The 19669-nt window shown below is 42.2% G+C and overlaps 2 protein-coding genes across 3 annotated transcripts in view; one reads left to right on the top strand and one right to left on the bottom strand.

The window, feature by feature from the left end:
- LOC134660939 (tyrosine-protein kinase Abl) overlaps positions 1-19669 on the bottom strand; it is a 63091-nt gene that overhangs the window by 14200 nt on the left and 29222 nt on the right. The window contains exons 7-12 of the mRNA XM_063516825.1: positions 18449-18504; positions 17928-18211; positions 17303-17579; positions 7681-7831; positions 6142-6292; positions 1485-1567 (exon numbers count right to left, since the gene is read on the bottom strand). Of these exons, the coding sequence (XP_063372895.1) occupies positions 1485-1567; positions 6142-6292; positions 7681-7831; positions 17303-17579; positions 17928-18211; positions 18449-18504 (1002 nt within the window). The remainder of the gene's footprint in view (positions 1-1484; positions 1568-6141; positions 6293-7680; positions 7832-17302; positions 17580-17927; positions 18212-18448; positions 18505-19669) is intronic.
- On the top strand, positions 11460-14684 carry LOC134661140 (uncharacterized). Of its 2 annotated transcripts, none has more exons than XM_063517090.1 (4): positions 11460-11524; positions 12818-12969; positions 14280-14355; positions 14470-14684. In XM_063517090.1, the coding sequence occupies exons 1-4, from the start codon at positions 11473-11475 to the stop codon at positions 14667-14669; spliced, it is 480 nt and encodes a 159-aa protein (XP_063373160.1). In that variant the 5' UTR covers positions 11460-11472; the 3' UTR covers positions 14670-14684. The 2 variants fall into 2 exon arrangements, with proteins under 2 accessions (XP_063373160.1, XP_063373159.1); XM_063517089.1 differs by lacking the exon at positions 12818-12969 and adding an exon at positions 13453-13600 and having other exon boundaries at positions 11461-11528.

Genomic DNA, 19669 nt, shown 5'->3' with positions numbered 1-19669 from the left:
TAGCACATAATGGTACTCGTATTGTAATTGGTTTTAAAACTAAAAATATTTCAATAAATTCCCGAAATGTTTGCATATCTGTAGATATAAAGTATGTACTTTTTAAGATTAAATTCATATGCTGGCAAAATTCTAAACAAATACACGAAACTATACTATATTATATAAGGTAGTGTATATAAAATCTCTACTAGCATAATTAATTTTGCACGCCCATTTCGACCACCACTTACTATTAAACCGGCACACGGTACAGTCAGCAGCAGAAGTTGCCAAGCGGGCCAGGTGTTCAAAATAATCTTGACGCTACTTTATTATTAAGGGAATAAGAGCGTGTCAAGGTAATTTTGAGCATCTCGCCCGTTTAGCAACTTCTGCTGCTGACTATACGATCTCGTTGGTTACTTGCACCAACATGATTTATTGTCCAATCGGTGTTGCGATACACAACGCAGCACTACGGCGTACTAAAATGTTGAGCCTATATTAATAGATACAGTCAGCAGCAGAAGTAGCTGTTTAGCCCGTTTGGGCGAGGTGTTCAAAATTACCTTGACGCGCTCTTATTCTCTTAACAATAAAGTCGCATCAAGATCATTTTGAACACTTCGCCCGCTTAGCAACTATTGCTGCTGACTGTATTAGCCAAGTGTTTTACGAAAACTTGGCAGACAACTAACGTAATAACTGACTTTCCTATTTTGTTACCATTTTTATAAATTACTAAATTGAAAATTGGCAGTTCCAACAACTGGTAATAACTTCTTTTCATTGAAGTAATTAGTAAAAAAAGAAATCTTTTTTGAAAGATAAGGCCAACCGAGGTAAATGCGTCACTTGAGGTAAATGTGTCTTTTAAAGATTTCTTCTAAACGGAACATTTTAGAACTATTGCAACCCTCTCTGTTTCAAGTGTGGTCAATGAACTTTTAATGCAGACGGCTATAATAGTTATGTTGCGTTTCGAAGATATCTTCAAATGACGCATTTACGACAAGAGACGCATTTATAGTTTGTAGCTTTTTAGTAGAGCCCGAAGGCTTATCCTATTGTCTATTGTTCAGTAAAACCGCACGTGCTACTTACCTGCAAAAAAGGGTCCTAATTATTCTATTTGGCACCTGAGCGCGGGCTAGTCCAACGCTCAAAAAACCAGTGTAGGTGCGCTCTCCGATAACGCGCCTTTGTTACGCATCTCGATGACACATTTTAGACTGGTTCTGTAGCGTTCGACTCGCCGGCACTCAGTAACCGAAGTACCAATTTTTTATGCAGGTGGTTGTGGCACGTGGCACGAGCGGTTTTTCTTAACAATAGACAATAGGATTAGCCTTCGGGGTCTATTAGAAAGCTACAAACTATACCTCGGGTGACCTTACTCAAAAAATTATTTAGCTGACACGCGGCCCTCAACATGTTTACACGCCGCCTGTGCAACTCGCGGCGTATACGCAGCGTTGACGCAGCGTGCGCGTGGTACGTACCGTTGAGCGACGCCAGCCCGTCGTCCTGTTGTTCCTCGGTGTTGTACTGCGACTCGCGAAACGAGCTGCACGACGAAAGTAAACTGGAAACACCAACATACAATTATTAGGTACCGTAAAACGGGGTGAGTAGGTTTCGCGGGGAGAATAGGGAGAGAAGGTTTGAGAGGGGAGTGAGAAGGGATTCTAAGGCTACTGCTACAAAAATAATGTATTCCAATTTAAAATGGAGCTATAGTAATACGCATAATAAAAAAATCGCTCCAACAATCTTCCAAAATCACCTTTGTATGAAAACCCCTCCCATCCCAAATACGAGGCACTACGGGGTGAGGTGGGTTTTCCTCTTTATCGTCAAAGTTATGAAATGGAACTACCCAAAATAATATAAAAACTAAAATACAAACGTCCGGAACACTTATTATATACACCATTCAGTTTTCATATGTAAAAATAAAATGTTATCGAGGTTTGAATTTCAGTTTTGACCCTACTCACCCCATTTTACGGTATTGTTATAGCAAAATCTTTAACTACAAAATCATTGAGGGCCATGATCAGGCCCCTGGGTCACCAATCACACTTAGAAAAAGACTACGCGATCTTGACATGTCTTTTAATTGAAAAACCGGCCAAGTGCGAGTCGGACTCGCGCACGGAGGGTTCCGCACCATCAACAAAAAATAGAGCAAAACAAGCAAAAAAAACAAGCCAGAAAAACGGTCACCCATCCAAGTACTGACCCCGCCCGACGTTGCTTAACTTCGGTCAAAAATCACGTTTGTTGTATGGGAGCCCCACTTAAATCTTTATTTTATACTGTTTTAGTATTTGTTGTTATAGCGGCAACAGAAATACATCATCTGTGAAAATTTCAACTGTCTAGCTATCACGGTTCGTGAGATACAGCCTGGTGACAGACGGACGGACGGACGGACTGACGGACAGCGGAGTCTTAGTAATAGGGTCCCGTTTTTACCCTTTGGGTACGGAACCCTAAAACACGCTTTTCAAAAAAATCAGTAAGTATGAAAGCAAATGAATAAATACTCGTATATGATTCATAATTGTTACATATTTGACGTGACTTATTTATCAAAAGTGTTTATCAATAAAAGACACGTCAAGATTGTTTACCTTTTTAACAAGCTTTTATTAGGTCGACCTGTATGTAACTAAATTGTAATGGAATCTTGCAAGTTAAATTTGATCCACTTCCCGGTTTCCGATTGAGCTGAATTGGGGTCACCTGTAAGTCGGGTGACAATGCAATATTATGGTACCATCGAGCTGATCTGATGATGGAGACAGGAGGTGGCCATAGGAACTCGACCTGTACGAGGGGTATTCAAAATATTCTCGGTATGAGAATGAAAACAAACAAGTACGAAAAGTTTGATATTTTTATTTTTCAATATACTCCCCCCCTATGTTAATACACTTAAAAGATCGATCAATTATTTTTTTTAATCCCTCGTAAAAATATTTTTTATCTTTCGTGTAAAAATGCTCCTCCACTGCCGCCTTCAATGCTTCATCGTCAGAAAATTTATTTCCACGCAGATCCTTTTTAAGATTGGGGAGCAAAAAGAAGTCGCTGGGGGCTAAGTCCGGACTATACGGTGGGTGAGTAACAGTTTTAAACCCACGTTCAACAATAGCTGCCTTGGCAATATGAGCAGTATGGACGGGGGCGTTGTCATGCAGAAGCAGAATACCTTTGGTTAACTTTCCTCGCCTCTTTTCTTTAATTACATCCTTTAATTGACGTAGAATGTTAGCGTAGTACTGTCCTGTGATATTTACACCTTTTTCTTTATAATCGATTAGTAATACTCCTTCACAATCCCAAAATATCGTGGCCATGACCTTGCCAGCTGAAGGGATGACCTTCAACTTCTTGGGATGAGCTGAACCCTTAATGTGCCACTGCATGGACTCTTGTTTACTCTCTGGGTCATAATGATGAACCCAGGTTTCATCTCCAGTAACTATTCTTTGCAGCACCTCATCAGGATTTTCACCGCACAGGTCAATAAAATCGGAACAACAAGCTACACGCATGTCTTTTTGAAGCCGAGTCAGCATTCGCGGAACCCATCTTGCACTTACTTTTGACATATTAAGATGGTCATGTATAATATCATGTACGGTACCAATAGAGAGATTGGTTACTTGTGCTATAGATTTTACCTTCACTCGACCATCTTCCAATATAAGTTTTTCCACTTTATCAATATTTTCTTGTGAAGTAGCTACTACAGGCCGGCCAGGTCTAGGGTCATCTTCAATACTCTCCCTTCCGCGTTTAAACTCGCTTGACCACTTTTGAATGGTAGATAAAGAAGGAGCAGACTCACGGTAAACACAATCCATTTCCTCTTTTATGGTTTTTTGATTTTTACCCTGTTTTGTCAAGAATTTTATCACGCATCGATGTTCTAATTTAGTTAACATTGTCAATTCGCACAGGATGTTCATGTTTGTTCAGCAATTGCAGAAAAACAAAAGACTATCTCGGTTCGAATTATACTTTTTTTTAATGTCAATGAATAAACCTTAGCGGCCAGTAACGAAAGAAATTTTAGAAGAGGTCGTAAGATATCAATACCGAGAATATTTTGAACGCCCCTCGTATGTAACTAAATTGTAATGGAATCTTGCAAGTTAAATTTGATCCACTTCCCGGTTTCCGATTGAGCTGAAATTTTGCATACACATGTAAGTCGGGTGACAATGCAATATTATGGTACCATCGAGCTGATCTGATGATGGAGACAGGAGGTGGCCATAGGAACACTGTGATGAAGCAACGCAACCTAATTGTGTTAGGGGTTTTTAGAATTGTCTCGATGAGTATTAGTTGTCTGTCGTAAGAAAAGTACAGTCAGCGATAAAAGCGTGTAACAAAAATGAAATTTTTACCAAAAACTTATTTCTAATGCAAAAAAAGAACTATAGTCCAATTACAATTTATCGACCCGGTAATATACAGAAAATTGTCAATGTCAGGAGTCAATTGTCAGCGTGGTGAAATAGGCGCCAGGCCTTCGGGTCTTCGCTATTTTTCCATGGGCCAGGTTGAAGGGCTCGCTGGCCAGATTGACAGTGACCACTCTGTTACCTGTGTGGCTACCACCAGTTTGGCACTGACATAAACGCCATCGAGAACGTAATTTACTTTCTATGCATCTCGCGTCGTACTCGCATATTAGTGCGAGCGAGATGTATAGAAAGTAAATTACGTTCTCGATAGCGTATATGTCAGTTTTGACACTGTCAGTGACTTATGGTACGGGCTCTCGTCCGCTTAGGTGGTGTTGGTGCTTGTTTACCACGCCGGTTGGTAGGCCGCCGCATCTGAACGCGCGCCTAGTCGCTGCCTGTCTTCTTAAGAGACATCTGAAGAGTCTTAATTGGGCGTCGCCCCCTTAGTGCCTTCACACTCTTGGTACCCTGTGTTCAGTTACCTGGTCCGTTTAGGTGGTGTTGGTGCTTGTTTGCCACGCCGGTTGGTAGGCCGCCGCATCTGAACGCGCGCCGCGTCGCCCCCGCTCTTCTTTAGGGACATCTGCGGAGTCCTAATTGGGCGTCGCCCCCTTAGTGCTTTCACACTCTTGGTACCCTGTGTTCAGTTACCTGGTCCGTTTAGGTGGTGTTGGTGCTTGTTTACCACGCCGGTTGGTAGGCCGCCGCATCTGAACGCGCGCCGAGTCGCCTCCGCTCTTCTTTAGGGACATCTGTGGAGTCCTAATGGGGCGTCGCCCCCTTACAGTGCCTTCACACTCTTGGTACCCTGTGTTCAGTTACCTGGTCCGTTTAGGTGGTGTTGGTGCTTGTTTGCCACGCCGGTTGGTAGGCCGCCGCATCTGAACGCGCGCCTAGTCGCTGCCTGTCTTCTTAAGAGACATCTGAAGAGTCTTAATTGGGCGTCGCCCCCTTAGTGCCTTCACACTCTTGGTACCCTGTGTTCAGTTACCTGGTCCGTTTAGGTGGTGTTGGTGCTTGTTTACCACGCCGGTTGGTAGGCCGCCGCATCTGAACGCGCGCCGAGTCGCCTCCGCTCTTCTTTAGGGACATCTGTGGAGTCCTAATGGGGCGTCGCCCCCTTACAGTGCCTTCACACTCTTGGTACCCTGTGTTCAGTTACCTGGTCCGTTTAGGTGGTGTTGGTGCTTGTTTGCCACGCCGGTTGGTAGGCCGCCGCATCTGAACGCGCGCCGCGTCGCCCCCGCTCTTCTTTAGGGACATCTGCGGAGTCCTAATTGGGCGTCGCCCCCTTAGTGCTTTCACACTCTTGGTACCCTGTGTTCAGTTACCTGGTCCGTTTAGGTGGTGTTGGTGCTTGTTTGCCACCCCGGTTGGTAGGCCGCCGCATCTGAACGCGCGCCGCGTCGCCCCCGCTCTTCTTTAGGGACATCTGCGGAGTCCTAATTGGGCGTCGCCCCCTTAGTGCTTTCACACTCTTGGTACCCTGTGTTCAGTTACCTGGTCCGTTTAGGTGGTGTTGGTGCTTGTTTGCCACCCCGGTTGGTAGGCCGCCGCATCTGAACGCGCGCCGAGTCGCCTCCGCTCTTCTTTAGGGACATCTGTGGAGTCCTAATGGGGCGTCGCCCCCTTAGTGCTTTCACACTCTTGGTACCCTGTGTTCAGTTACCTGGTCCGTTTAGGTGGTGTTGGTGCTTGTTTGCCACGCCGGTTGGTAGGCCGCCGCATCTGAACGCGCGCCGCGTCGCCTCCGCTCTTCTTTAGGGACATCTGCGGAGTCCCGGCGGAGGCTCCGCCCTCTTGAAGTTGCTTTTCTACCTCTGAAAAATAAAAATACATAGATATATTAACGTCATACCTTCGAGCAACACGGAAGGGAGTCGGCATTCGCACTATTTCCCCTCTGCCGAGGTACAAGATCAATTGTGCATGCACACAACTAGCGCGGTGCGTGTTGTACACAATAAAGAAATCAATGTGTGCAAGATTTGTCTTTGACGTGTCATTTTCTCATTTTCTATGTATTTGTGTCACACGGCGGCGCGGCGCCGTCATTACACAATGGATTATGTATGTAGTGAGTGAGAAGTGCGACTGTGTGGAGCTTTCCCCTGCAAAAACTGTATTTTTTCTCCTAGGATTCAAGTTCTTTTTGTCTGAATGAAAAAAAAAGGAATAGTCTGTCTGAAACTTCAATGGCATAGAATGACAAAAATACAAATGTCACACTACCCTTCGCGTTTCAAAAATACTATAATGGCATGACTTTATGTATCCATTTTCTAACTGCAATTAAAAATATTCCTTCAAAACACCAAGCATTACTAAACGGCATTATGATTTGAAATCTTTTAGTGATTTAGGTTGTTAATATTGTTATGTTATTTGGTTTCCAACGGTGGCCGTTTATAAAATACGGAAGGTAAACAGAGTCTAATTCCGCGTATGTTAGACAAAGCTAGGAGCCTGAAATCCGGAAATAAATCGTCGGCGTTCGATTATACAAACAGTAATGTTTTGCCGACCTTCACGGACTGGTTTCTATTGGACTTATGTAAAAATCTTAATCTCAAAATGATATGAGGAAATTCGAAATTATGTTCTAGCTTAGTACTAGTAGCGTCAGAGCGTATTCCTCCATATATTTTTTTAAATAATTGAGATTATTAATTCCAAAGTCGCTTTGTTTCTCGTCTGACGTCATTAGAATGGCCCCCGAATTCAGATAGTGTAGTTAAGTTGAAAAAAATTTTTTTAATAGAATTTTCAGTTTTGTTCTAGATTTCCAAAATTTCAAACAGTGTGCCATTCGAGTATTCTAATTTCTCATGGAAACCCACAACACGATTTTCACGATACAGGAATAAACAAAAAAAAAACGTTTTTGGTCAACCCTAATGCACATAATTGTTCTAAGTCTGTACGACACCAAGACTGCATACCTAGAGAATCTGACTAAATAGCACAGGGCGGACACGCCATACTTCAAAAATCATTTGCGTTTATATACGAGTATGTGTACGGCACGTCTGTACACGCGTCATTGTGTATGTGTGGGTAAGTCGCTTTACTGAGAGTACGCCAGAAGTCCGCCAGATTCATGTCGCGGGGCGAGGTAATGCGAGTCGGGGCGGGGCGGTGCGTGGCCGTTCTGTATGATAATCCTATTACTTATTCTGTGCTAATAGGGACAGCGGGGGCCACTCACCCTCGGTGATGCTGTTGTCCTGGAACATGTGCTCCAGGTCGTGGTGGATCTTGTGGAAGGTGGGGCGGTCGGGGGCGTTCCACTGCCAGCAGCGGCGCATCAGCTCGTACACGGCCGGCGGGCAGCCGGGGGGACACTCCATGCGGTAGCCCTGAAGACAATAATTTAGCTTGTAATCTAGAATTGTCTAAAATAGGTTACAGATGCAATCCTGAATAAATTTCGTCGCAAGTGAGATGCCAGATGAAAAATATTAAATAAATAAAAAGTCATTGATTATCGCAAAAACAAAACAAAACTTACAACAACAAACAAAAAAGACACGGTAAGCACAATAGGGTGTAGGGTGTAGGTAGATATTGTGTGTAAGGCACTCTATCCTTCTAAGGTATTGGGTTTAATTGCGTATCACGGTCTTAATATTAATTCTGACCACATTTATACAATACAATGTAGGTACCATTACCGCTACCCACAGACAAGACATCCTCTAGACTGAGCATAGTAGCGCTACCCCCTCTGCCACAAATATACGGTAGTTTTACTCCATTTTCTAGGCAAAGTGTCTTTGTGTGACGTCCGTGTCTTTGAACTGACCAATCACGGCACGGGACTCGCTCACCTCGTCCCCCGCACCCCAGTATTTTTGGCAGCATCGGTTTCATGAAATAGTTGCTCTAAACTCCGTCTAGAGGATTCCTAGTCTATGCCGCTACCTTAGCAAACGATAGAATAACCTAAAACTTTTATTTTTATTTCATTAATCATTCACAGCAACAATACGGAGCAATAACTACCAACGATGGTAGCTCAGTAAACCTCATGTATTAGCTAAAATAATCTTCTATACGAGTACTACCTACCTATATACTATTCCAACTAAGATTTCTCAGGAAAGATATGTAGGTGTGAAGTTCACACGAGTACGACAGTTCTAATTCCTATCAATATTTTGCCTTCATCTATGTCTAGTTTACGTTACCAATGTGATTGTATAAGGATATGTTTTTTCTCCGTACGGTATGTGGAAATCTAACATTAAACCAAGTTTGTTTATAAAATTCAACGTATTTATTTATTGACACACACAATTTAATAATAATAGAACATTAAATACGCTTGAAAACAATAGATATTTATGCGGTAAGCCATATTCCCTTATAGCTATATTCTTTTAATTGATATTAATTTAAAAATATGAATGTACGAGGGGTATTCAAAATATTCTCGGTATGAGAATGAAAACAAACAAGTACGAAAAGTTTGATATTTTTATTTTTCAATATACTCCCCCCCTATGTTCATACACTTAAAAGATCGATCAATTATTTTTTTTAATCCCTCGTAAAAATATTTTTTATCTTTCGTGTAAAAATGCTCCTCCACTGCCGCCTTCAATGCTTCATCGTCAGAAAATTTATTTCCACGCAGATCCTTTTTAAGATTGGGGAGCAAAAAGAAGTCGCTGGGGGCTAAGTCCGGACTATACGGTGGGTGAGTAACAGTTTTAAACCCACGTTCAACAATAGCTGCCTTGGCAATATGAGCAGTATGGACGGGGGCGTTGTCATGCAGAAGCAGAATACCTTTGGTTAACTTTCCTCGCCTCTTTTCTTTAATTACATCCTTTAATTGACGTAGAATGTTAGCGTAGTACTGTCCTGTGATATTTACACCTTTTTCTTTATAATCGATTAGTAATACTCCTTCACAATCCCAAAATATCGTGGCCATGACCTTGCCAGCTGAAGGGATGACCTTCAACTTCTTGGGATGAGCTGAACCCTTAATGTGCCACTGCATGGACTCTTGTTTACTCTCTGGGTCATAATGATGAACCCAGGTTTCATCTCCAGTAACTATTCTTTGCAGCACCTCATCAGGATTTTCACCGCACAGGTCAATAAAATCGGAACAACAAGCTACACGCATGTCTTTTTGAAGCCGAGTCAGCATTCGCGGAACCCATCTTGCACTTACTTTTGACATATTAAGATGGTCATGTATAATATCATGTACGGTACCAATAGAGAGATTGGTTACTTGTGCTATAGATTTTACCTTCACTCGACCATCTTCCAATATAAGTTTTTCCACTTTATCAATATTTTCTTGTGAAGTAGCTACTACAGGCCGGCCAGGTCTAGGGTCATCTTCAATACTCTCCCTTCCGCGTTTAAACTCGCTTGACCACTTTTGAATGGTAGATAAAGAAGGAGCAGACTCACGGTAAACACAATCCATTTCCTCTTTTATGGTTTTTTGATTTTTACCCTGTTTTGTCAAGAATTTTATCACGCATCGATGTTCTAATTTAGTTAACATTGTCAATTCGCACAGGATGTTCATGTTTGTTCAGCAATTGCAGAAAAACAAAAGACTATCTCGGTTCGAATTATACTTTTTTTTAATGTCAATGAATAAACCTTAGCGGCCAGTAACGAAAGAAATTTTAGAAGAGGTCGTAAGATATCAATACCGAGAATATTTTGAACGCCCCTCGTATGTTTAAAAATAATGAGATATTTTTTCTGTGGAACACCACTTTTTAATATAGGAGAACATTTAATTTAAATATCGGAAAATACATGTAACAACTCAAAAATTCGCGTTTACCCGGAGATAAGACCCAACTAGATCGATTTCTGGCTTCCGAAAACCCCCATATAGCTTCATCAAAATCGTAAGAGCCATTTCCGAGATCCCCGAAATATATATTTAAATATACAAGAATTCATTAATTATGATTGACGTTTGTATTGAACTGATTATATAATTTACATTTCGTTAAATGTAATCCAATTTTTATGTACATATGTACACTACCTAATCTTTTATTAATAAATATATGAATATGAAAGCCGCATTGATTTCAGATTCAATATTATATGTAAACTACATTAAACCGTAAAGTTATTTTGATGTAAACAGTAAACAAGGAATGTTTACATTACCAGCATCCCGTAACATTGGAACAAAATACTTGTATTGTAAACTGCGGCGATACAAGATGCTTCATATTTATAGGTGAATAACTGAGGCAGTTGGTAAGTCATTTTCGTCAGCTTTGGACTGGTTGAAACTTTGACTGTTAAGTTAATAAAAATCCATACTAATACATATTATAAACACGAAAGTGCGTCTGTCTGTCTGTGTGTTACCTCTTTACGCTTAAACCGCTAAACCGATTTAGTTGAAATTTGGCATAGAGATAGTTTGAGTGCCGGGGAAGGACATAGGATTTTTATATCGTAAATCATCCCTGAAGAGAGTGCAAAGGGGGGTGGAATTGAAGGAGATAATGAATTGTCAAAAATTACCGAAAATTCTTTTAAATCTTGTGACAATTGTCATAAACTTCGCAAGAGAAATAGGTACATATCTGTTTTTTTTTTCGATATAATAAAGTTTTTTTTTAATAATACAACGATGGTGGCAAACAGTAATACAGCCCGCCCGATGGTAAGCGGTAATCGTAGCCCATGGATGCCTGTCTCAGCAACAGTGATGTTTTACAATTGTCGCACCTGTCACCGTGGTGAAATAGGAGCCTGGCCACGACAGATACTCCAATTTATTTCATTTACTGTAATGAAGTAATAAAAAAAAATACTTTCAATGAACGCAACAAAAAACCAACATTCAGTATTATTAAAGTGTACTCTAAACCGTTAGATCACCCTGTAGCCGCGAAGGAAAACCGACCGAGCGCATATATACACTACCGTCGTACGCGCAGCGTCCAGAAGGCGCCTGCAATCGCGAGTGGCGCACGCGCAGCGCGCCAGTGTCATGATCCTCGCAAAGGGCCTGCTATACGTGCTATTCGCTTTTGCCGTTTTCGGTGAGTTTCAACCGATTTTTTATACGGGTGGGACTAACTTTATTTTGTTGTTAATAAAAAAAATGTAAGTTTTAATAGCTGCTATGGGTATCTTCCCTTCGCGTCAAACAAAATGGTAGACGATATCTATAATTTTACCGTATTTAATAAATATCGAAATTCACGGTACTACCACAAAACAGATACAGTACAGAAATCAATCTACATACAAAGTGCGCTCGAGCAACGCACACATAGACTGCTCACGGACACGATATCTCGGACCGGTTGGGACCAGTTTGAGCGCGAGTGCCATCCGCTTGAGACAAGCGTCTGTGAACATTTTTGTGCAATAATGGAGAAACAAAAAAAAAGTTACTATAACTGTTCAGTGGACGGTTGTTTAAATTCAACATTAAATGGTGAATTGTCGTTTTTTAAGCTACCAGTGGTTTCAGAGAGGTAAGTAGGTATCTGCTTGTATTTAGATGGTTCGTTTTAACGTTAAACAGAACAGTTAGGTAGGTAGGTAGGTAAGCACCCCGCCCCGGCCACTACTAGATACGAGTGCCACTACCACGATAGTTTTTTGTGCATAAATCATAGTTGACAACCCTAGAGCGACCGCCGAGCGTAGATATGAAAAGTGAAGTACATACATGTGATTGACTTCTGTGCTGTATCTATTTTGTGATACTACCAAGAAAGCGGGTGCAGCTGTCGAACCTCGACGCCAATTACAACTTTGTTCTTTTCGGTGTCGAGACCCTCGGTCCGTGGGGTCTGGGAGCTCATAATTTGTTTACAGATTTGGCCAAACGGCTGGTTGAGGTCACTGGGGGGAAAAGAGCTGGCAGCTTCCTAGCTCAACGAATAAGCGTTGCATTTCAGCGAGGAAATGCTGCCAGTATCTTTGGCACTATGCCCCAGGGGCCCTCTTCTACTCTATCTATCATCTACTCGACAGTAGGCCAGAGGTTATGGCGCCATCGCTCGAAAAGATTGCACCATAACTTTGGCCTACGGAGAAGGTATTTAACGCTTATTTTGTATGATAAAAAACATGTCAGATAAACGTCAGTCCATACATTGTGTATGACCGTTGGCCGCCTTTTTTGGGCAGAGGAGAACGCCTGTTAATGACTACTCCGTTTTGTTATTTCCTCTAAGATTGTGGCTATACCATTACTGGATGTCACATAAATTTATTTGTTCAAATTTGAACTTTAAGATCTGTATTGAGAGATGCAGAGTTGAATGTTATAACTGCCGTAAAAATCAATCCACGATTGACCATTTTCTTTATTTTTTTAGCAAAAAAGGAGCGCCACAAGAAACCCTTGGCAGCCAAGAAGGGCACCAAGCTAATACCGGCCACGGTGAAGGGCCTGCAATGCTACAACTGCCTGTCCTACGACCACAGGGGCTGCTGGGACCCCGACCATCCGGATAATGCCAACGTTACGGTTAGTGTGTACTGAGTGACAGAGATAGAACCACTCCTCCCCTCTCGCTCCCTCCAGCAAGTAAGGAGCGCCACAAGAAACCCTTGGCAGCCAAGAAGGGCACCAAGCTAATACCGGCCACGGTGAAGGGCCTGCAATGCTACAACTGCCTGTCCTACGACCACAGGGGCTGCTGGGACCCCGACCATCCGGATAATGCCAACGTTACGGTTAGTGTGTACTGAGTGACAGAGATAGAACCACTCCTCCCCTCTCGCTCCCTCCAGCAAGTAAGGAGCGCCACAAGAAACCCTTGGCAGCCAAGAAGGGCACCAAGCTAATACCGGCCACGGTGAAGGGCCTGCAATGCTACAACTGCCTGTCCTACGACCACAGGGGCTGCTGGGACCCCGACCATCCGGATAATGCCACGTTACGGTTAGTGTGTACTGTTAATAGTGACAGAGATAGAACTACTCCTCCCCTCTCTCTCCCTCTAGCAAGTAAGGAGCGCCACAAGAAACCTTTGGCAGCCAAGAAGGTCACTAAGCTAATACCGGCCACGGTGAAGGGCCTACAATGCTACAACTGCCTGTCCTACGACCACAGGGGCTGCTGGGACCCCGACCATCCGGATAATGCCAATGTTACGGTTAGTGTTTCTTTTCTACCCGTCCCCCGTCTCCCTTAGTCAATATCTCCCGCCTTACTCCCTCCCTGTCCTGCGGGAGCATCTCTCCTCGCCCATGTCTCCACCTGTCTCCCTCTCCCCTCTCCCCCTACTTATCTCTCCCACGCCTTCTACCTGCCACCCACTCCCACAACCTCCGTCTGTCTCCCATTCTCTCTCCCTCTCTTACTCCCTTCCTCAGTCTCCCACTGATTTACCAATCTCTCTCTCTCTCTCTCTCCCACACCCTCCCTGTCTCCCTTTCCCTCTGCCCACTCTTCAACTGTCATTTTACAATGTTTAGAATATAACATACTTGTTCGTTTAATCGCCATCACTATCATCGGTCTGTATTCGTCTCTATCTATATGACAGTGTGACATGGCAAATGACAAATCATAGTACGGAAATCGTGTTTGTGTTTATGTGTGCACGACATCTCTGTATAAGTGTATACTCATCAATGTGTGTGTAGATCTTTAGGAGTCAGTTGAAGATATGAGCCATTTTTATTTGAGCGGATTTGATAATTTAAAAGAGTTATTTTCGATTCAGTTTAGCAAAATAATCATGTGGATTCACGAGGCCTACAGCTCACAGAGACACTAGTATAAGTAGGGATCTCATCACACGCACTGTAGTTTCAATTACTCGTTTTCAGGTGCCTAACATCGATTGCTACATACCGGGCATGGCGTTTCTATGCCTGGTTATCACTGCAGAATCTGCGAAACTAGGTGAGGGCTTTTAGAGAAATTCTACCATTAAAGTGCATAAAATTCATTCATAATTTCTCCATGCAATTTCGCAAACACACTGTACGTTAGTTATTGAAAATGTCGCCTTTCCAGTGGAAACTGGCGCAGAAATCGGCCCGATCCGGGCCCGAACCTGCGTCCCCGCGAAAGACTTCAGCAAGAACTCGGTCTCGCACGCAATGTGCAACAAACTGGGGAAGGAGCTTTCGGCCTCGGAGATATTTTCAAGGATCGCGGTCACTAGGCCTCGCTGTTCGTTGTGTAACAAACATCTTTGTGCCTCTATTTGCTAGGCTATCATGAAAAAATATAATGTCAATTGCATAATGCTCCTATTAGGTAGGTTTTGTGACAAGAAATTTATAAATTGATCTATGTGATTTGTCAAGGCGATATAAAATATATAAAAAACACGTTTAAATTTAAAATTAGGACCAGCCTGGTCAAAAAACTTTCGGCTAATAATACTTAAGGGGAGTGTAAAAGGAGTAGAAGTAGAATATTATATTACTTGAGAATTACTTGGCGAATAATATTTATTACATATTTTAATTAAGAACAAGAGATTTGAGGGGTGATGCGAGGAAATAGTTTTAAAATACTACTTAATTACTAATACGCTTAAGCATATTATTACGTTTAGTATAAATAGATACTGTATTATTAGGTAATTATTGTGTAAAAATTTCCCACTTTTAAATTATGATGTGTCAGAGCACTGTCAACCGAAATTTCGAGTAAACAATCTCTAAACCAAATAGTTTAGTACTAACAAAAGTTATTGTGTAGATAACCTACTGTAGATTAGAATACCTCCTACTGTAGATTTATGTCGTGTTTAAATTTGCTTTTTAACTGAAATAAAGTTATCTTGGAGCATAATACCTTTCGTTTTCTTTTAAAGCGTTTACTTAGCACGAGCCAAAAGGTCTAAGTATGTATTTCTTTAAAACAAAGTAAGCACCAATTTGTTGAAAGGTACTCTAAAGTCAAATAAATATAGAACTAGGTCATTGTTGACTAATCTAGGTAACCTAATGGCAGCACAGCTGACGGAAATAGTGCTGCGTTTACAAACTTTGTCACTAACTACTGCAATATTTAGTATTGGCTAGTTTATTAAAGGAGGACGTTCGCTTTGAGTTATTGTTTGAATTAAATGTTTTGCATTTGTAGTGTTTGGAGAAAGGAAAAGGTGAGGTGAGTCAAGGCCATTATGTACAATTTTATATTCTATGTATAGACATATATAATGTATATTTATACATGTATATGCCTTTGCACCTAATGCATCGCATCGTATTTAGTTATGTTTCTAGGGTTAGCTACTTCTTTTAAGTCTCGCCGTCATGTACAGTTTATCTTAATTTGACTACCATTTCATAATGTATCTCTCAGTTACTTAAAGGTTAGCTGGAAGAGATCCCTTAACGGGATAAGTTCGACTTTGTACACATTTACTGGATTATCTCTGTGTTATGTACTTGTTTTGTGCAATAAAGTGTTTACTACTACTACTACTACATATAAGGCATAAGCCCAAATATCAGATTTGTTATGAAAAGTGTTGGAACTTACTTAATTACAACAGTGATGTTGGCGTGTGTCTAATATACCTACATAGAGTTCGTATATGTACCAACATAAACTCTGGCTATATAGAAGTAGTCTTCTAAGACAGATGTCACATTTACAAATATGTCATTACCTTCCGATGTATGTACGATGTATGTATGTATGAAATAACATAGCAATAGTTCCCAAAATGTATTGTGCATCCGCACAGACAAACGTGTGCGGATGCACAATACATTTTGGGAACTATTACTATGTTATTTCATTGAGTAGTCCTCGGTATAACCAACACTTATAGCCAGACCTTCACGCCCACCACCACAGGCACCGGCGTGGGCGGTTTAACCTGTCAGAACCCAAGGGCTCAAATTTGAGCCAGAACGCTTATGGTGACGTCACACACGTGGGAATTGACGGGTTAAACGATCCAAAACTTGATAAATTAGACTCTGATTAAGTATATCATACACATGTACTAACCTTCTGTAATGATATATATCCGCCAAGACCAAACCAAGATACGGTGACATGCAGGCCTTAAAAGGCGGCCGTGGTGGAATGACATCGATACATCGATCCCAGTGCGCCCTCACGAACCGCAGAGAGGGTGAAACGCCGGAGTGGGTTTAGTAGGTAGGGCCAAATTCTCCCCCCCCCCTCTCGCCGAGAGAGGATAAGGAGCGGCGAGTCCCATACACCGTGCGTAAATGCATTCCCACTCCGTCAAAAAAAAAGCGGCCAAGTGCGAGTCGGACTCGCCCATGAAGGGTTCCGTATTTAGGCGATTTATGACGTATAAAAAAAACTACTTACTAGATTTCGTTCAAACCAATTTTCGGTGGAAGTTTACATGATAATGTACATCATATATTTTTTTTAGTTTTATCATTCTCTTATTTTAGAAGTTACAGGGGGGGGGGGGGACACATTTTACCACTTTGGAAGTGTCTCTCGCGCAAACTATTCAGTTTAGAAAAAAATGATATTAGAAACCTCAATATCATTTTTGAAGACCTATCCATAGATACCCCACACGTATGGGTTTGATGAAAAAAAAAAATTTTGAGTTTCAGTTCGAAGTATGGGGAACCCCAAAAATTTATTGTTTTTTTTTTCTATTTTTGTGTGAAAATCTTAATGCGGTTCACAGAATACATCTACTTACCAAGTTTCAACAGTATAGTTCTTATAGTTTCGGAGAAAAGTGGCTGTGACATACGGACGGATAGACAGACGGACAGACAGACAGACATGACGAATCTATAAGGGTTCCGTTTTTTGCCATTTGGCTACGGAACCCTAAAAAGGCCTTAAAAGGCGGCCCATTTTATGGGTAACAAATAATACTAACCTTCTCAAGCATATGATAGACATCAGCCAAGTCCACTCCAGGGTACGGCGACATCCCATACGTCGCAATCTCCCAGAGCAAAATCCCGAAGGCCCAGACATCAGATTTGGTACTGAACGTGTTGTAAGCCAGGCCTTCAGGGGCCGTCCATTTGATGGGGAACTTGGCGCCGGCGTGGGCGGTGTACGTGTCGTCTCGCATGAGACGGGCGAGGCCGAAGTCCGCCACTTTGACCAGGTGGCTTTCGCCTACTAGACAGTTGCGGGCCGCGAGATCCCTGTGAACAAAAAACATGGAAAAAATCAGTTCAGGTTGTCCAAATATTCATACTGTTGAAAACGACTGCTTTTCCGTGGGTTTACATTTTAAAATCATTGTTATGACATACAGTAACAAATAAATGCTTCTAAAATGATCAAATACCAACAAAAAGCGCACCTGTATATCAAGCTCATGCTCTCCAAATAGCTCATGCCCTCGGCGATCTGCGTGACCATGTATGTACATGTAGCATGTGTGCTCATGTGAGCACCACCGCGTCAATCTGCTGCCGGTTGCCGTTCCTCAAGTAATCCAGGACTCCTCAACAGTTATGGTGGAGTACTACCAATATACAATAACTCACCTGTGTATGAAGCTCCTGCTCTCCAAATAGCTCATGCCCTCGGCGATCTGCGTGGCCATGTACATGAGCACCACCGCATCAATCTGCTGCCGGTTGCCGTTCCTCAAGTAATCGAGCAGATTCCCTCGAGACATGAACTCGGTGATAATGTAGAAGGGTGGTTCTCTCGTGCACACGCCGAGGAGTTTGACTAGGTTCCGGTGCCGCATTTCTTTCATGATGGCGGCCTCTTCGAGGAAGTCTTTTAGGGCCATCGTGTCGTCTTTCAGGGTTTTTACGGCGACCTGGAAATAATCACAAGTTCACAGTTGGCAGTTCAAAAATGTCCCTAATTTTTTGGAATGTTCTACTCGTACTTTCACTGTATCATTCTTTTAAACTATCGGTTGTCAATAGATGTTTCAATCTACATCAACTAACAGTACGTTTATTAGTTAATCATGTTTTTATAAAGACAAACGCGACTCTAAAATTGGTGATTATGAAAAGAAGCATGTAAGAAGAGGAGATTAGACACTTACCGTGATGTTAAACTTCTTCCAACCAGCCTCGTAGACGTCGCCATACTGCCCGCCTCCTAAAACCAAAATTAACATAAAAATACATAATCATTATGTTGTTATAATATAAACATAAATTGATCTAACACTAAATTGCATTTTCCTTCAATCTATTTATTTGTGAGATAACAGCGTAACAGCTAAGCGTAGTCGACAAACCCATCATTGATTTTTCGGCGCGTGCAGTCAACGTTTGACTTGTCACAGTGTTCATTGACAATCTAAACTAAACCTTACTGCGAGGACATAAGGTTGATGTTACCTATCTCGTGCTACATCAAGTCGGTGCAGACTAGCTATCATGCTCGTATTTTTATCACCTGTCATGCTATGCGTCACTTTCGCACTTACATATTTGTAAGAACGTGACAGCCATGGTGACAAATGATAAAGAGCCGGCCATCATAGCCCTACAGATCTCCCACTGTTCAGGCAGGGCGAGAGGGGGCACTAGGCTTGTTGCGCCGGGTATAGCAGTTGTGAACTTTATTCCCAGTACATAAGGTTGATTTTAACTAGCTTGTACTTCATCACGGTGTCGGTGTTACATCAGTTTTGGACCATATTTCCAGCACATAAGGTTGATTTTACCTAACTTGTGCTTCATCGCGATGTCGGCGCGAGGACGAGGGGGAACGGTAGGCTTGTTACAGCAGTGTGGACTATATTCCCAGTACATAAGGTATATTTTACCTAGCTTGTGCTTCAACACTATATCTGTGCGGTCGATCTCCCACTGTTCAGGCGGGGCGAGAGGGGGCACTAGGCTTGTTGAGCCGGGTATGTATAGCAGTTGTGAACTTTATTCCCAGTACATAAGGTATATTTTACCTAGCTTGTGTTTCAACACTATATCTGTGCGGTCGATCTCCCACTGTTCAGGCGGGGCGAGAGGGGGCACTAGGCTTGTTGAGCCGGGTATGTATAGCAGTTGTGAACTTTATTCCCAGTACATAAGGTATATTTTACCTAGCTTGTGTTTCAACACTATATCTGTGCGGTCGATCTCCCACTGTTCAGGCGGGGCGAGAGGGGGCACTAGGCTTGTTGAGCCGGGTATGTATAGCAGTTGTGAACTTTATTCCCAGTACATAAGGTATATTTTACCTAGCTTGTGTTTCAACACTATATCTGTGCGGTCGATCTCCCACTGTTCAGGCGGGGCGAGAGGGGGCACTAGGC

The sequence above is a fragment of the Cydia amplana genome, chromosome Z, assembly GCF_948474715.1.
Source record: "Cydia amplana chromosome Z, ilCydAmpl1.1, whole genome shotgun sequence".
Classification (NCBI taxonomy): Eukaryota; Metazoa; Arthropoda; class Insecta; order Lepidoptera; family Tortricidae; genus Cydia; species Cydia amplana.
This window is presented reverse-complemented; position numbering and strand designations above follow the sequence as displayed.

Coding starts and splice junctions, on each gene's coding strand:
- LOC134661140 (XM_063517090.1), top strand. CDS start 11,473: ATGATCCTCGCAAAGGGCCTGCTATACGTGCTATTCGCTTTTGCCGTT. Junction 11,525..12,817: donor ATTCGCTTTTGCCGTTTTCG/GTGAGTTTCAAC, acceptor TTATTTTTTTAG/CAAAAAAGGAGCGCCACAAG. Junction 12,970..14,279: donor CGGATAATGCCAACGTTACG/GTTAGTGTGTAC, acceptor ACTCGTTTTCAG/GTGCCTAACATCGATTGCTA.